At 35.9% G+C, this 18,006-nt stretch overlaps 2 protein-coding genes and 1 long non-coding RNA gene across 4 annotated transcripts; 1 reads left to right on the top strand and 2 right to left on the bottom strand.

Annotated features, from left to right (window-relative positions):
* Positions 1–125: 125 nt before the first annotated feature.
* LOC145229828 (DNA replication factor Cdt1-like) lies at positions 126–4,668 on the bottom strand. Its single transcript, XM_080095159.1, has 12 exons — positions 4,306–4,668; positions 3,590–4,065; positions 3,469–3,528; positions 3,201–3,392; positions 2,934–3,046; positions 2,494–2,642; positions 2,307–2,416; positions 1,921–2,115; positions 1,538–1,693; positions 1,268–1,380; positions 846–934; positions 126–446 (listed from the first exon to the last, which is right to left on the bottom strand). The coding sequence occupies exons 1-12, from the start codon at positions 4,547–4,549 to the stop codon at positions 283–285; spliced, it is 2,061 nt and encodes a 686-aa protein (XP_079951285.1). The 5' UTR covers positions 4,550–4,668; the 3' UTR covers positions 126–282.
* A 3,059-nt stretch (positions 4,669–7,727) lies between these two features.
* LOC145229914 (uncharacterized) lies at positions 7,728–9,571 on the top strand. The gene is made up of 2 exons (XR_013860510.1): positions 7,728–9,063; positions 9,095–9,571. It is a non-coding gene; the product is annotated as an uncharacterized LOC145229914 (long non-coding RNA).
* A 490-nt stretch (positions 9,572–10,061) lies between these two features.
* On the bottom strand, positions 10,062–17,286 carry LOC145229854 (arylsulfatase B-like). 2 transcript variants are annotated; one of them, XM_080095186.1, is made up of 13 exons: positions 17,216–17,286; positions 16,895–16,971; positions 16,733–16,783; positions 16,376–16,539; positions 15,512–15,663; positions 14,800–14,876; positions 14,203–14,366; positions 13,482–13,643; positions 13,018–13,163; positions 12,655–12,786; positions 11,762–11,892; positions 11,248–11,358; positions 10,062–10,890 (listed from the first exon to the last, which is right to left on the bottom strand). In XM_080095186.1, exons 2-13 carry the CDS (start codon positions 16,941–16,943, stop codon positions 10,694–10,696), a joined length of 1,536 nt encoding a protein of 511 aa, XP_079951312.1. In that variant the 5' UTR covers positions 16,944–16,971; positions 17,216–17,286; the 3' UTR covers positions 10,062–10,693. The 2 variants fall into 2 exon arrangements, with proteins under 2 accessions (XP_079951312.1, XP_079951321.1); XM_080095195.1 differs by lacking the exon at positions 17,216–17,286 and adding an exon at positions 17,045–17,168.
* Positions 17,287–18,006: the final 720 nt, after the last annotated feature.

Below are 18,006 nucleotides of genomic sequence, written 5' to 3'. Positions count from 1 at the left end.
ACCCGTGACGTGAGGAATTTTGCTCAGGCAGATATGGAAACGCTATCTCAACTTCTGGGCTGATTTATGTCAAAAGAAAAATAATTCTCATGTTTTTCACGAAAACTTGAAAGAAAGCTATACACTTTTAAAACCACTTGTTCTTTTTGTATTAAAATTCATGATGGGCGAAACACAGCCACAGTAGAATCACAAAAAAAGGATATTGGCACAGAAAGAACAAATAAAAACAAAACGAACAACACCAAACCATGCAATACTGATGACTAAATAAAGCTGATGTTAAGATCTTTCAGCTACTTTTACTTTATTGTTTATTTGTGCAACAACATCATTTAGTTGAACGTTTTTGTCCAGCTTGACATATTCTTGTTTTCGGATGTTTGCAATCGAAATCAGCAAGTCAGCTTCCTTGGCCATTAGTCTCACGTAGCTTTCTGATGAAGCTATTGAAAAAAATAAAAGGATCTATTATTATACCCGTATTGGCTTTATTTTGATAGTTTAAATCAGTGGTTCTCAAACTTTTTTATTGTCTGGGCCAAATGGTATTTTTTTAAGTGTGTAGAGAGCCGCAAAAAAACGAAACCTTAAGAAAATCACTTAAGATTATTACTTTGAAAGCTAAAATAGCAATGTTGGGTGGTTTTCTGAGGTCTGGTGCGAGCCGCAAAATAAGTAGTTGGGAGCCGCATGCGGCCCCGAAAACCGAGTTTGAGAACCACTGGTTTAAATATATGTTTTATTCAGGGGGTTGAGAATATTTTGCATAAAAAGTGCAGAAAAAAGTTTTCCAACATGCTTTTTGACAAAACACAAATGACAATGTGAAAGAAAAACCACACCTGATGTGCATACACTTGGACAGGCAGCGATCAGTTTGAAAGCAACATAATCTAATGGTAGTGCTCCTTTCTTCTCAGTTATGAAGAGCCTGTAATGTCAAACGAAAATAAGGTTATTGTTATGTTGGGGCACCAAAGTAAGCAAAATGGAATGAATGTTAGCATTAGGTAAGCTTGGGTGAAAAGTCACTGACAATGCATGTAGAAAAATGCCTAAAATCATGTCTGACTGTGGCATTGACAGTTATATCTTATTATTTACGCACAAAGAAATGCAAAGTTTTTTCAAATCAATTTTTACTATTTTTGACACTACCCAACAAATAAGACAACAAAATTTTGCACATTTTGGTTTGTTTCATACTTGTTAAAGAAAACACACAGACGTTGGAGTTTGATAAAAAAAATTAAACAAATCTTACATTCTTAAAGCCTTTGCAATATCAGGTAGTTGTCTCATCATATCAAGCTTCTTATCATCTTCATCTGATCGGATCATGAGACGGAGCTTTTTGTCAGCTTCCTTTTCACGAATCTAAAAAATATAAATAAGTTTCTCAAACTGGGTTCAATCAACTTTTTAAAATAGCAAAGCGAAACATATTGCTATGCTTCGTGAGCAAAAGGCAATTACTTTTAATTTGAGATTTGCTCAAGCCATTAAATTTTAGATGATTTATTTTCGTATTTACCTTGTCTAGGAGTGATTTTGAAACACCCTTAATAGCAGGTTTTGGTGGAGTTTTCTTTACAGGTGTTACATTATTGTTTTCCTCAATGCAACCTTCTTTCACTTTGTCAGGTGTTTTTACACATTTCTCTGCAACCTTCTTCAAGGCGTCCACAGCCTGCAAAAAAAAGTTCACTTAAATTACTAAAAGATCATATTTTAACCCCATTTTCAATACATATATTTTCTCAAAAATATCCTCTACATCATTTATAAACCGGTTGTCACATACAGTTACTAAGCAACTAATCATGTTTTAAAATCAGTCCGTTGAAACAAATGGGGACAATCAATTGTATAAATATAAATTTTAACAATGTTTTAAATGTTTTGTTTTCATTCTACCTTTTTGGTAAGTCTGTCTTTGGCCTTATCCAGAACTTCCTTGGCAGAGTAACATTTTTTCTGTTCATGATCAGGAGGAAGAGGAAGGTCATCCAGTGGGATGTCTGGAACCTGGTCCACCTTAAACTGTGGGTGCCAGCGACGAAGTTTGCTGTTTTCAACAGTCGCTGAAGGATCCAAGGAAGATAAAAACGCCTGCATAAAAGACATATATACAATAAATACACACTTGGTTAATCTGGATTTAATTTATCCAGATCTCCACAAAATTTAATTGAAACTGGAGGTTCAAATATTTTTTTCATGTTGTGTGATCAATAGACCTCAAGCATAATTGTTGATACAGTTCTAGATAAAACACGCTTTTTCACATCTTGAAACTTTACCTGATGATGGCTTTTAACAATATCAAGCAACTGGAGGTGGAAATGATGTCGACGTCGAACTAACATTCCACTTGTTAATTTCTTTGCTTGATTTTCCAACAATTCCAATTCTGCACCACAAATCAACAGTGGTTACACTTACTGTAACAATTGAGTTAACAATGTCTATTGTAAGCTAACAATGCACCTTCACTGTCCAGAATAGGTTCAAGGGTCAGCTGATAATCAGAGGATTTCATGTGATCGCTGTAAGTTGGAATGCCCTTCTCCTGGCGATAGAGGTACGCCTCAGGAAAAACATGTTTGATTTGACCTAAATCCTTCTTTTCAAAGTTCCTGAAATGACAAAGTTGTATTTTATTTTACATGCAAATCCAGTTAACCACATGGGCAATTTGCCTATCTTTTTAGGCAACTAACACAACATTTCCAAACAAATAAATGACATTTCAAACCCTAAAAAATTCAATGGATTATAGTACAAATCATCAGTATATATGTGCATTGTTGGATAGTGAGTTGTATTTGTATTTGAACTTATAATGCATGTTAATGTGTGCTGGCCACAAAAACAAAGAACTATCTTGTTTTAATCATGCATAACCTATTGAGAGGCATTGTACATACTTGTTGATCATATCTTTAACAGAATGTTGAACCTTCATCCATGTAGCAGTTTCTTGTCTGTTGAACAACATTCCGATTACTGTATCAGCACTTCGAAACATTTCTTGCAATATCTGCAAAAATATATTGTGATTTTTATGAATGATTGAGAAAATGCAAAAAAGGAAATTTTGAAACACCATGTAAGGATTTAATATAGTATTGTTGCCAAGTATATTACGAAAACAATTTTTGGTTCTTATATCAATGTTTTGAAGGAGCACAAACCTTATATTTAAATGGAAGAGCTAAGCCTTTGGGAATTTCTTGAGCCAAGGTGTGAAACCTGCTGTAAGCATAATCTTTTTTCTTTACAACTTTGACAACTTCAGCAGATTTGTTTGATTCTTTTTCAGCTTTTGATTTTGATTTGGTTGCTTTTGCCTTCTTTTTGGCATCACGCATTTTTAAAAGTGTTTCCTGTAATACAACAATGACGATACAAGTTTTTGAAATCTCACTTAATCAACACATTTTATTTACTGATGTAATGTACCTGCAAGTCTTTCAAATTGCTTTTTGATTTTAGTGATTCTTGAATAGTTTCTTTTGATTCCTGTGCACATGAAATAAGGTTAAACTTACAACATTTATTAACACTGTATCAAACTCTTTACCTTTTTCTTTGCCAGAAGTTTTTCAGCTATATTGACAGCATTTGACACATCCCCTTGTTTACCTCGGGTTCGTAAACTTCTTGTGGAAAGCTTGTTTTTTACAGTTACTAATGTGTCTTCTTCTATATTGGTTGCAGTTGGTTGTTCACATGATTTCGAATCATCTTTATTTTCTTTTAACTCCAAACGTTTGCGAGCATTTCTTGTTACTTTCACTTGTGAAGATTTTTTGTTTAACGTCGCCATTGTGTTGGATTGCGCTGAGATAGATTCATTTTGTTCCTTTGAGGTAGGACTTGCCCTTCCTCGTTTTTTACCAGGGTCCTCATCAGTATCATTACATGATCTTTTGCTTGGTGACACTGGTGGTGAAATGCTGCAAGGTTCACTAGTTTTGGAGGAAATTTTGTCTTTGGCAGGTGATTTTTCCGAGACAGTGGAGTTCTGTTTAAGGATTGATTTCGGGCTCAAATACTCTGCAAAAAAGTAAATACAGTTAGAGTTTTATTTATTAATTTCATTTACAGCCTAATTGACTTACAAAATGGCAGCTTTATTTAGGCACACTGCAAAAATTAACAGTTATCTTGCAAAGTAACAACTTTAAAAAAATATATATTGCCCACAAACAAAATGAATAATACTGAGAGTAAAGAGGGTAAGAAGCCAAAACTTTTGTACAGTTGCATTTTTAACAACAACAATTTCTTGCTTACCATCTAATGTTTTATTGGTGGACTTCTTTGATTTTTTTGTTGTTGCTCTGGTAACCCTCGTCGGAGCTTTTGCTGTTTTTGCTTCTCTTGTTTTTTTCTTGACTTCTTGCACAGCATCAACCGATTTTTCGACTTCAAGTTCGCTTTGAACCGCTGGACCGGTTCTTTTGCGTTTAGCATCTTGCAATGTGTCTCTTTGGCGTTTTCGCGTAAAATAGTCAGTGACTACCGCCTGTTGCGCCATTCCACCTCAGCCCATTTGCAGCACAAAACAAAAACAAGTAATTTGCAAGTCGTCCTACACTTACACAACAAAAGGTCGCTAAAAATTAACCAAACCTGTACGAACAAAATCACTTTCACTGCACGAAATTTAATTGCACCAAGCGACTTAGTCCAAAAGTTGGAAGGCATATTATTATAACCATTTTGCAAACCGCTTGTTTTCTGTTTTCGTAAGCAACCTTCCGAGTCGTAACTCGAGAGAGACGCAACGCTTAGATTGTTTCCCGCCAAAAACAAAGCACTTTTACAGTACCAGTTTAGCAACATTGATTCCTCATTTTGTCTCACAAGTCATATAATAAACTACCGTACACACACTCTACTTAGAATCTATGGCCACATGCTCGAAAATATGCCTCGGACGTCTGAGTTGTAATGTAGAAAGTTTTACTGTTCTGGGTCTTAATACTAAAGGTGGCTGTACACAGACTGCGTATTCCGTCAACGTGCGTAAACGCATGCGAAAAACGGTCCGTATTCTGACGTGCGTAAACGGACCGAATTTACGTTCCGAATGTGGATGCGTTAGGTGGTATACACAGGATCCGAACGATGCGACGTTTCGCTTGAATGCGTCCTACTCCAAATCAGTTGTTTGGCTGTTCGAAGCAGGAACACCGCTAATTTCTTGCATTTGGGTTATCACCGTGGTGGTGGGATTTAATATTGCTGAACACGAACACACCGACCAAAAAATGCAATTTAAAATGTTTACAATTGACATTATCCAACCTAACCTTCGCATAAACTCAACTCATTTGCTAGTGACAAGCCTTGCTCAAATAAGATAGCAGTACAATAACATCGCTAGTAAAAAAACAAATGTCACAAAATATTATTTTTTTCCCCTTAAATACAGTTTTGAAGCAGACGAAATAAAAAAGTACAAACACACAGTGCACATGAGCAATATGTTTAAATGGTAAAACCAGGGATGAACAAACACTGAAAGGATTTTTTTGTGTAATTAAAGAATTTCATTTGCTTTTAAAACCCTCCTGATACCCTCTTTTGATTGCCTCAAGCGTTTTCTTATTTTGGAAAGATGAAAGGCAATCCTAGCATCAGTAGGTGGCTTCTTATAATTTATAAGGCAATGTGCTGGTTGTTGCCTGCAGGTCTCTTACAAATAACAAAAACATGAATGCAAAAATATGTACAAATTAGTTTAGAAGTACTTTTGTTTATTTAACAAGTGCAATCTTTCATTTCATTTGACTTTTCTGGTTTGTTTCCATCTCTCATATTAAACACAAACCTTGCAAATTACAGCAAAGATGTGAAAAATAATACGAGTCCATGCCTTACAAGGTAACGTAGTAGGTTTATTACAAATATGGAGCATAAATCATTTAATTTACATACCTGTGGTGTTGTGTATAAATCTTAAACCATTGGATTTTCTGTCTTTTTATATAGGTGTTGCATATGTCACCCTTTTCCTGGAGAAAAAAGTAACAGACAGAAGTCACATATACTTCAAACTTGATAAGCAGATTAAACCCTCCCCAATGTACAATAAAAAGTTGTCAAAACAATTTGTGGTAAAAAACACAAAATATCTATAACCATTAAAAATGTATCCACATTGTAATAAAAATTAGTTAAATTACCTGTTAAACCAAACTCTGCTGAAGTTGAATTACAGGCATTTATAAGGTAGATTTCTCTCCAAAGCAGGTTTCTCTCTAACTAGTTTTTCTTGTTAAACTTGATTTCTTTAGTTGATATTGGTCAATCAAAGGATTCTACAAATGATAACTTAATAATGTTTCATGATAACTTCATAACGTGCATTTTTCACAGATTGTTGCAGAAACATCAATCAGTCCTTAAGTGTATGTAAACAACAACTATGGACTTATGATTTCATAAGCAACATCCTAAATATTAATACAACATAGTTCCGAATTTCTAAACCCTGATGGCATATTTGCAGTTTCCTTTTTCAGAAACTTGGTGTTCAATGACATTAACTGCCAGAACTAACTGTTATGAACTGACGCTTTCCTGAACCCTTTGTTTCCCGGAATGTTATTGTTACTTACATTATTAGCTTTTTGTATCCCGCTGTTGTTCTGCATTCCAGTCGAGTTCGAAGCCTGTCTTTTTGGCGATTTAATAATAAAACCTTGATATTACTTCACTTCTATTTATTATTAGAAACAAGAGGGCTTTAGGTCTTGTGATTTTATCAAAATAATTAATACGATCAGCCAATCTAGAAATACCTCTCAGTTCTGCACTATCACTACAGCGAAAATCGCATGCGTATCGTCCGAAAAAATAGAACATGTTCTATTTGTTCGGATGGCCTCGCGTTAACGTCCGTTTCGGACAAAACGCATGGTTCGCATTCTGTGTATACACGTCGACGGAAGGCGACGGACCGAAATTTACGCGCGTATACGCATGACGGACGAAAACGGACCGAAACGGATCCTGTGTACAGCCACCTTTAAGGTTTCAATCAACTTTCAATCAAGCTAGGATGAACTTTGTAACTGATAAAAACTTTCTTCGAGAGGACTGATCCCAATGAAAGTTAGGTGGTGCTAATAATTAGATAACTGCAACACAGAACTCGTAACTCTACTGTCACCTGATTACGACTAGTTGATAATGGCTTGTGCTTTTAACTAAACACTCGCGTTGTAGGCCATTCCATTAAAGACAAATAAATATGCCGGTTTTATCGTTTATCAGAATCAGTGCAAAGGTGCAAAAAGTACATGAGCAAATCGGCTATGTTGTATTTACAAGCAGTATCAAAATACACTTACACATAATTACCACAAGGCTTTTTTGTATTTTCAAATAGGCTATTTGTGAAATTTGGAGATCACGCATTACATTTCGCTTTGACTGTTTAGCGATATAAGTATCGCATAAAAAATTTAGTTTAAATGGGTCGCTATAGCAGCTTACTGTCAACATCAGTATTGGCAGCAGGGGCGGCTCGTGCGAGGGGGCTGCGGAGCTGCAGCACCCCCAGTATTTTTACTTGACATTCCTATTCCAAGTTGTTATACAAAACAATCTTTACATATAGCTTTTATGTTTGATCAGTGTATACTAAGAATAATTTTTATGGCATTAATCGGCATTTTATTAAAATAAAAAAAATAAAAAATTTGTATTATTTCAAAATTAAACAAAAAATAATAATAAGTTATCTATGGCGGAGCTGCAGCTCCAAATTCGTGACGTTTTCAGTTGTGCGCATGCGCACTTAGAAAAGCTACATGCCGGGCGAAATAGGCGAGAGGGGGCTGTGGCTCGCGCAGCCCCTCCCGTGACGTAGCGCTAGTTGTGTTGTCTGCTTCGCGTCAGTGAGCTCCAAAGCCCAACCCGTGTGCTGTATATTTAGGGTTCGACGGTGGGTGCAGTTAAATAATTATTTTGCTATCATTAAATTTATTGTTTGTTAGTCTTGACTTTTTAAGATGACTGTAAGTGGGTTTCAGTTTTTATAGTTATCATTGAATTAAATAAGTGTATCTAACACCTTAAAAAAGAAAAAAAAGGGTTATCTAACACCTTGAAAAGTCACAATTAACCTTTATAATAAATAACTGAATTTTTATGAAAGTATGGGGGAAAAAATCTGCTACTCCAATGTCATGCAGGAATAAGCAACAACAAGAAATACTGATTTTTTGTTCTTAATGCTACCAAAGAAAATTAAATTTGTGACTGTGAAGTTAAATGCCTCACTGAAATTCAGGCAATATCAAATGCAGAACAAACAATTGCAGAAGCAACAGAAATTTTAAAATACCTGAGTGAAGACAATTTAAAGTGTGGATTTCTTAACACACCATGTGGACAGTATTTGCAACCAAGTGCAATCATGTGTATTGATATAATGGACATGTACTGTTTGTCTAAACAGTAGCTGCTAAATTGCTTCACAGGAAGTGTTTCTTAAGAATGAACATTCTACAGACAAGATAGTAGTGACACCAAGCACATCCTATTGTTAACAAAGAAAAGCTGGTTGCTCAAATGAAAATGTTTCTGTAGATCTGATGTTCATGATTACTTTGAAAATAATTAATCTAGAGATGATGTTTTGACAAGTTAAATTACTAGGATGAAAAATCCTTTTTGCAGTTTCCATGATTCCTGCAAAGGCAAAACAGTTCTTTTTAACACTGACAAAGATGCCAATTTTTCTGAGGAACACCAATATTTCCAAAAGACTTGCACTTGCAGTGCTAGTACTAAATAGAAAAACAGTTTCTTAGTTATCATTTGGGATTAAGGAAGAAGCTATCATCATGCCTAAACTGTAACTTCATGATTCATTTTGGTTGTAAAAAGAAAGCACAAGATTTAATAATATGGTTTAAATTTGAGAGCGTTTTGTACTTAAAAAAGGAATTATAAGCAATTTGCCAGCAAGCAGCAACTATAGCAGTTAAGAAACTAAAATACAATTAATAGTCTGTACACAAAAATTCAAGAAAGGTGTTTAAATGAACAAGTTCTTCAAGAAAAGATGTTTAAATGAACAAGTTCTGAAACCAATGTAATGTGGTTGTTAAATTTGTTAGTTATGATACCAATAAAAAGCTGTATGGCTAGTTTTTTTGTGTGACAATAATCTGTAAAGTGTCATAGAATATGTTGAAAACGCTGACTGTGACTAAATTTACTTAAATGAAACATGACAATTTTTGTTGTCGAACTAAAATACTTCGACCTTTTTCGACTCATTTATATTTATTTTTTCTATTACTTTTTTTTCTATATTCCTGTTGTGTTTTACCGTATTTACAACCGCTTCGTTTCGAAGCTGTGCCACGTGTGTTTTTGTTTTTCACATTATTACTGCATGTTATTGTGTTTGGCCCGTCGCTGTGCAAGTAAACAAAATACACAAGTGATGCCGTCTGCTGTTTACACTCGTGTACATTATTGCGTAACAAAAATTACGTCACAATGGAGTTGCTAATACAGATTTGTATTACTTGTTTTTCTGCACAAAACAATAGCTAGAAAACTAGAAATGTAGTTTTTCAATATATTGCCAACTTATATGATATATATGTTCAGTAAAGGCTAAAATTTGTGTGGGCAGCACCCCCACAAATTTTAGGCACGAGCCGCCACTGATTGGCAGGCTGAAGGTGCCGGTAACAATTTATAATAGTTATAGTACGGTACTTTGGTTAACGTAGTTTATTGGGACTGTTTTCCCTTGTCGCATTAAAAACTTGAATCAGCTTTACAAAACTACGATTTCCCTGGTATTTCTTTGTCATAACCACGTTTTGTCGCCCTCATGAAAAATGTGATATCTATGGCCTCAGAAATACTCTTTTCAGGAAAGGGTATTGCTGCACTTTGTTAAATCCAAACAGATCGGTTGTGTAAGCTTACAGTCTGTAACCAAGTTTGCTTGCGTGTTTGGCTGTAAGGCTACGGCCGAGAAAATTTTCTAAGAAGTGGTTTAATTACCAGAGTTAACAGTGGCATTGTCTATATTTGTTATATGTTATTTAAAGCGATTATGGAAAAAACAGAAAGTCAAAGCCAACAAATTGCATGCCAACATTAGGCAGGGGCTTCTCACCGCATGTGCTGGGGAACTGCTGCATGTTGAGGACGACTTTGACGAGTTTTGACCCTAATTAAGGGTATGATGCTAATAATGCTAAAACTTGCTAAAAAATAATTAAAAAAATAACTTTTTCTACTTCTATTTTTTACAGATTCTAAACATATAGGCTACGTGTTACAAATAATGTAATATATTGATTAATCAAAATGCTACATGATTTTACGAAACAAAAGCCGGCAGTTTTATGTAGAACGAGTAAATTAATTTATTTTACCACCATAATTCATTTCCTAAGAAATATATAGGATTGAGTTCCTACTAAAATGAATAAAAATGGCGAAGTCAATAGAAAAAAACATATATCCTCTCGTGAAAACCCAAAGTAACCGATTTTGTGTTAACAAAGGGCGTAAACGTAACTATATTACACTAAACTATAAAATATCATGTACTATTTTAAACCTAACAAGACGGCAATTGCTATAGTTAAGATCTGCTGTAAATATACACTACTGAAAATGTGTTTTGTAATTTTTATGGGCATGTTGCTTGTACCGGGCAGAACCCTGGGCTCCATGATGGAGGAGTGTTGAGGTTAGGGTCAGAACAGGTTGTTGTGTCATCTGCAATCGCGTGCACGACTTGTCGTTTGGCAATTCGGAGTTCTTTGATCATAAATGATAGTATTGTTGCGTTTGTTGATGCTAGGTTCTTTGTCTCATTTGGATCATCTAAAAAACAAAAACGTATCTTTGCATTTTTGTCGTCGGTTTTCGGAATTTTGGGGAAAAATGCGCTCAAATTTAGTATTTTTTACCTAAAATAGTTACCTAATTAAAGGACCGAAAAGTACAGGCCTCCCATGTGAAAAATAACTATAGCCTGGTCGTTTCAATTATGAGTTAAATTGACAATATTTATCATTATTTAAGTCGTATTGTTGATAATTTTTGTTCTTTTTCGAAAAATATTGACTGTCGTAAATTCTTTCCGACATAATACTTTTTGAAAGTAAGTTGTTTGAGATGCCTCCTTGTCCACTTTGCTTATGTGCCATGTCTAAAAAATGTGGGTACTGCTTTTTTTACCCTTCAAATTGAAAAGATAGTAATCAGTTCCTGATTGTACAAACGCCTGATGTGTGGTTATTGATCCAATTATGTCGGTAGAATTCTCTGGCGGCTTCACCCAGCTGTCCACTAAAAATAAAGCATGATTTTTGCGCCCGTGCATGATATAACTCGTTGGTGAGAACGTTGCGGACAAACAGAAAGCCCAAATTAGGACTGAATTCTAGTAAAGATGCGTAAAAAGTCAGACCAAACTTAAAGACAGAATCAAGTCCGTTTGATTAAACCTTAAGCTTAAATTTAACCCAAAAAGTACGGCTCAACTTACATCTCTACGATAAGAACCACTTCGTTCACAGTTTACGCCACATATAGGACAAGGAATTGCCTGGCATTCTGCGATATAGGCCCCGAAATATATCAGTTGTCTTTAAGCGCAAGGTAATGTTTTGTCATGAAACATATGCATGTCTTACAAAAATAGCTGTAGTGTTTCTTGTTTGTTAATTTGTAAACTTGACTGGGAACTTACAACCAACGTAAGTAGATGGGGTTCCTTCGATTATTTTGTAGTCTCCAAAACGCATTGCAGCCTTCGGTTTGACTCTGTTCTTGGCTGAAGCGGACTTTGCTTTCGATATAATGTTGTATACCAAGGAATCCCTATGTAGACAATAAAATTGGAGTGATTAGCTAATTAAAGTCACATTTATTGCTCATACGTTAAGCTATTTTATTCTCTATTTGCGGAATATGCGTCTGTGTGATCGCACGAATAGCCTAATTCTGTTTTTCTGGGATTATTAAATGACACAGTTAAAGTTTAAAATCGAAACCGCTGCAAGATTTCAATGTTGTTTGTGTTTTACTCTTTAGTAGTCATTTAGTTGTGACAAAGAAGGGAAATATGGTAGAGCTACTACACAAGAACTCACAGATAGGCCTGCTAGTTTCCAAACGGTGGCGCAACGGAGCATAGGCTTTACTATGGCAATAATTGCTGACTCGACAAATTGCTGAGCAATTATTGCCACAGTAAAAGCCTATGCTCCGTCGCGCCAACTTTTGGAAATTAGCAGGCATATATGTTAATAGATATTCCAGGAAATATGATTAATGGTTGTCTGTTGCCGTTATATTGAGTTATGTTGATATTATATTCATGGCACATGACATTGTGTTATGATTCATTTCCTATTGCAATAAGTTTAGCATAAGCTCTAAATTTTTTCATGTGAACAATAGTGTTCCACTTAATATGAAGTAGAAACAAGTCACTAAAAGATTTGTGTTTGCAGTCCGCTAAAGTTTCTGTCGACAAAAACACAAACAAAGTAATACAAACTTCTTTCTATGCTATTATTTAATCACACTATGCACATATGTTGTCATGTAATAAAATATAGTAGCCTATTTGTAGCATACCTTTTCGAAGTAAGATTTTGTGAAATTGACTCCCACATATTTTTTCCATCGATGCTGGCCGGTATGTTGGCAGCATTGTTGTTACCAGCCAAATAGATGAATGTGGCAAACATATCGCTGATATGGACCAAGCTGTTCACAAAAGATTGTCACAATTTCAATGAAACTTTACGTAGCGGATAACTACATTGGATACAAACAGATAAAAATAGGAAATTGTTGGTTTTTAGTAAATTTCGGCAATTTTAAGTAAATTGACAGCTTTTTACGCGGACTGCATTTGGTCAGTTCATTTCTGTTGTTGTCAAAGATGAAATAATTAGATTGTTCGGACGGTGTATTGAAATTTTGCAATTTTTTTACCCGTCGTATACGTATCCACTGTTGCTAAGTAACGGGCTCGTGACAAACGCTGGAACACGGTAGCCTCCTTCCCATAATGAGCCCTTGTTACCACGCAGAGGGTAATTGTTGCCACCCTGGCCAGATTGTTTTGCCACTCCGCCGTTCTGTAAATAAAAATATCATCTTTTTTCATGGACTAAATTCTAGTCCCAATGACATTTATTTTTAATGGTTGAAACTGCTAAAAATGTTTGCATTTGCCAAGTTTAGCCTACATTTGAAAATTATTGGTGCAAATCCTAAATATGACCAGTTCCGGTACAAATTGTTTCGAAGGAATCGCTGTTTATATGCATACATGGGACAATAAATGAACTGATGCAACAAATAAATAGGACTGTAAAGTTAACAAAACAGCAATTGAAAAAATGTAAAATGCCGGGGAAACCACAATCAACTAAAAGCAATAAAGTACGACTTACATCAGAATAGAACACAAGCACGGTGTTGCTCCACATTCCCCGGGCAATTAACTCGTCTTCTAGTCTCTTCACTTGGTCGTCCAGTGCTGATATCATGGCAAGATAGGTTTTGCGGTTCCCATTGGGTAAACCAGGGTACTTGTCGGTGTAAGTCGAATTGGCCTGAAAGTTTAATTGAATAAAAAAATAATGGAACTTGTCTATAAATATGGTGTGGTTTTGCGATTTAAACTTCCGAAGATAAGCCTCGAATTAGTGAATCAAAAATATACAAAATGACAAGTAAAGACAGATCTGTCGGTCACCACCCTGTTACGGAGGCTGATTCTTAATTGTAGTCTGTTATGACATTACACTTACTCAAAAATATACAGGATGACTTTGATCGTTGGTGCATTATTACCAGCGCTTGCAGCGCCATAACATTACTCGGTGCAATTTTTTAAATCACCTGGAGTATAGTTTTATCGCTTGGTAAACCTCAACATCACATCACTTAGTGTAAAAGTGCACTATGCGATACAAGTGATATTGTGTGTTTTAGATGCACCCACGTAATACCTTTGCAAAATTCAGTTATATTCATGCTTGTACAACCGGCGTGGGTGGTATTATTTCTTCACGGAAAAACGTTTTATGAAAATTGCTCATACGAGTCACTCGACAAATTGTTAACAGATTAACTCATTCAAAACCAAAAAACACGCAAAATCTTCCTTACTTCAAACGGCGAATGTGGTGCGTTGTATGCCGCATACAGGAACATCGGCTTGTTAACGTCATGCGCCCGAATTTTTGCAATGGCGGCGTCGGTGAAATCAGTAGTTGCGTATTTTCCTGTGGCAGCCACGTTCAGCACTCTGTCATCGCGATAATCCAGACCAGCTTGGGATATAATAAAAACCTTAACGTGATGGTTCTTAAACGGTGCACCAAGTAATACTGGATCAAACCAGATAGTTTATAATTATAAAGTCCTAAAGAATACTAAAAGTTATTGACTTATTATTATGTCACTATTTACGGTGCGCCTATCAAAAGATGTGCCTGAGTGAAAAAAATGATTTTTTGGTGATCGCAGTCAGCTGATCTTTTTAAAGTCTTATGTGATGTTATATTGTACGTGTGACTATTACAGGAAAATGTTCTTTATTTCATTGTCAAGCAATAGGCAAATTGTTTGCACACAGTCTATTACTGATTTAGACGTTTAGGTAATTATGCACTTTTGTGCCTGGACCTTCGACAAAACTATACTTGAGGTTTTCCTGCCTTGGAAACTGAAACACATTTGACAAGCTTTTGTTTTCAAACTCACTTAATCCTTTTTCTTCTGCTTCGTGAGATTCATATGTAATTCCGCTCAGGTAGAACCCGTAATGAGAGTCAAAGCCTCTATAATAAAAGTTGTAATTTCACCAAGTTCAGTGGCTACATTCAGCCGGTTCGCACCGGTTCAATAGAACCGTCTCACAAAATTTTATGAGATCAGCGAACCGGTTAGCATTCTGTCAATGAACTGACTTTTGTCATATAATGGGCTGACAAAAAATTTGAATCCCACCACTGATTAAGTTCAACAAAATCCACGAGAAACCAAAAGCTTCTCTTGCAAGAGATATTAGAAAATTTAATTGAAATGCCTGTTTTAATAAGCCGCTTGTTTGACAATGGATTCAATAATAAGGTGACAAAGTTTCATTACGAATGATACCATTTCAAAGATTGAATTTCGATTGCTATCGTAACACCGCATTTTTTATTTATATATCGGGTAGAGTTTGAAAGTACGGTGCCGCGGGCAGACATGTAAAAACATGTTGTAAAAACGAGCAGAGTCACTAAAGTCATAAACTAAATAGTTTTTACTGCAGGTTATCAAACATAATGAAAGCGACCTTTGGAAAAGAGTTTATAACTGTTAGTCTACCACCGAGTTCATATCCGTATTAAAACGTTGTAAAACATGCTTATAGACAGGTGCATCCTGTAATAAAACGTGTTATTGAACTGATATGTCCTTTCCTGACCTGCTCAGTGGGATATAGGAGTCATTGCAGTAACCCAAATGCCATTTTCCAACCATGTACGATTTGTAGTTTCCAACAGTTTTCAAATACTCGGGGAGCAATTTAAGGTTCAATGGAAGACCGTTCAGTTGCGACGCAGTGATTGTGTCCTCCTGTCATATAAATGCAAATCATGGGTTTGTGGATATTACGGGACCAAAAAAGCAGCAAGATGCAGGGCAATGGATTTTCATTCTAAATTTGTGACTTTAATAATTCAACAATCGCTTTTGTTATCTATTGGCAAGTTGGAAAATGTGTTTTGATGCGCTCCATAAATATGATTGTCGCAAAACCGATTCCCAACAAGTGTACATTTGTATGTATTGTTTTATTTGTTGCCGAAAAAAATGTTATTCTACATATTCGGGAGAGAATATGTTCAGGTTACAGGTTACAGCAAGCTGTATCATTTTAAGTTGCCCAACGCGTCAAAAAGCTAACCCTAAAGTTTCATTTTTAGAAAAAGGTTTTGTTGTGGCAACAGATAAACAGTTGTTATGTTGGATAACTGTGTTTTTGTCCCCGAGGCTGAAAGATTTTACAACCCTTCGCGATACATTTATTGAACATGAAAGGTGCCTTTCTCGTAAAGGTAAATGTTTTCACTCAAATTTTCCAGATAAATTGGGTGACATTTTTCTGTTTGACGACATAACTATCACGTTTAAATTTTATCCAAACCCTATTGATCTAAATCCCACCGAAGAATACCATTTTTCAAGCGTCGTCGGGATTATTCACCTGGCAATTTAGGGTATTTTTATGAATCGTTTCATCAAATACGATTTCTATTGTGTTTAGCGGAAATAAAAGCATAGTTACCTGTAACCCGATATGTACTGGATATTTTCCTGTGAGCAGAGCTGCTCTTGACGGTGTGCAAACCTGCTGGGCGTAGGCTTGGTTTAAAATCACTCCAGATCTTGCCAAGCGATCGATGTTAGGCATTATGACGTAACCATTGTGCCAACTGACGTCATTCCATCCTGTTTTGAACACAAAAGGAACGACATTCGAAATTCATTCAAATCCAAACAAGCGATTTGAACAACCTGCATGATATTTCCAGTATATGTGTAAAATTCGAAGCTTTTTATGCCTATTGTTTTGGCATCAACAAGTTTTTTTGCCCTGATATATAACTACTACGTTGGTGTTGCTATGTCACAAAGAACTTACCCATATCGTCGACAAATATCATCACAATATGTGGAGGCGTGGCGTTGTTTCCTGAACAAAATGACAATCAAGTAATTCTTAAAGTGAATAATAAGTTACTAACATCCGTAAACAAAACTTGACACAAAATTTTGACAAAATTATCGAACAACATTGACTTACCCCCAACCAGAAGAACTAATACAACAATTGATAGCAATAGTCTGTCCATTTTGGATATAACTGTTTAACTAACACGTCTGGAAAAATATACTGAATATTTTATACACGTTTTTCTAAAGTTATTGTAGTTTGTCAAATATTTATGTGCACCTGATGTAAAATACCTGCTTGATAACAAATCAATGTGACAGGCCTGTGCCAATGTACGTACGCCACTAAACTATCGTCGTCAAGCTATAAGCCGCGAAATTGAAAGTACCGGGCTGCATGCCGACAAACTGGCCGTTAATAAAACAGTTAACGTACGGTAAAAATCTTTACCTTTTTTGCTGTGTAGATACCACCTATTATGCCGTCACTATGGAGGAACGCGTCACAGGGTCTGGTAAACCAATTGGTATCACACAAACGGACATGCGTCATGCAGCCACGTAACCTTCTAAAAACAAGCAACTGCAGCGCGTACTTATGTACCTGTCTTGTATATCATTCCATGCTGTTTCAAAATTGCACCAAACATTTGCATGACTTTACAACAAGATCAAAAGTTTCAAAAAAACGCGTTCCTATTCAATACACAAATGAAATGTTCAAAAATTGGTATCAGGCATACCCTAGATTGGGTGGGGTTCGCAACAGTTTGTTCGCCGTTAACAACACCCAAGTTAACCTGTAAATCATGGGCGCCGCCACGTAGGGGCAAGAGGGGGCACTTGCCCCCCCCTTGGAATTTCAGTGTACCTCAATTTGACATATTTAGCAGCAAACCTAATTAAAGTGGCAGCGCGGGGATTTGTTACATCGTTAAATGCTTTAACTTTTAGGCAACTCAATTGTGAAGTAGCCTACACGATTTATGGCTTCATATGTAACAAATTCTTTGATGCGGTAAAGTATCAGCCAAAATTTGCCCCCTCTTGCAAAATTTTCTGCCGGCGCCCATGCTGTAAATAGCCACGTTTGACCACTAGTCTTGTGTGACTAATAACGACAAATGCACAATAGTTTATTTAGTGTGTTTATGTGTTGTGTGCCTTCTTTTTGTAATTTCTCGAAAATATTCTTAATTCTTGTTACTGCACTCGTGTGTTGAAAACAGAACAAACGTTATC

This window comes from Phallusia mammillata, chromosome 1 (assembly GCF_965637545.1).
Source record: "Phallusia mammillata chromosome 1, kaPhaMamm4.hap1.1, whole genome shotgun sequence".
Lineage (NCBI taxonomy): Eukaryota > Metazoa > Chordata > Ascidiacea > Phlebobranchia > Ascidiidae > Phallusia > Phallusia mammillata.
This window is presented reverse-complemented; position numbering and strand designations above follow the sequence as displayed.

Excerpts from the sequence above, each read along its gene's own strand:
- LOC145229828 (XM_080095159.1), bottom strand. The coding sequence starts at position 4,549 with ATGGCGCAACAGGCGGTAGTCACTGACTATTTTACGCGAAAACGCCAA. Across the intron at positions 4,066-4,305 it reads CACCAATAAAACATTAGATG|AGTATTTGAGCCCGAAATCA; the intron begins GTAAGCAAGAAA and ends ACTTTTTTGCAG. Across the intron at positions 1,381-1,537 it reads CAAAATCACTCCTAGACAAG|ATTCGTGAAAAGGAAGCTGA; the intron begins GTAAATACGAAA and ends TATATTTTTTAG.
- LOC145229854 (XM_080095186.1), bottom strand. The coding sequence starts at position 16,943 with ATGGACAGACTATTGCTATCAATTGTTGTATTAGTTCTTCTGGTTGGG. Across the intron at positions 13,164-13,481 it reads TGCTTGTGTTCTATTCTGAT|AACGGCGGAGTGGCAAAACA; the intron begins GTAAGTCGTACT and ends TTTTATTTACAG. Across the intron at positions 12,787-13,017 it reads AGTGGATACGTATACGACGG|CTTGGTCCATATCAGCGATA; the intron begins GTAAAAAAATTG and ends TTTTGTGAACAG.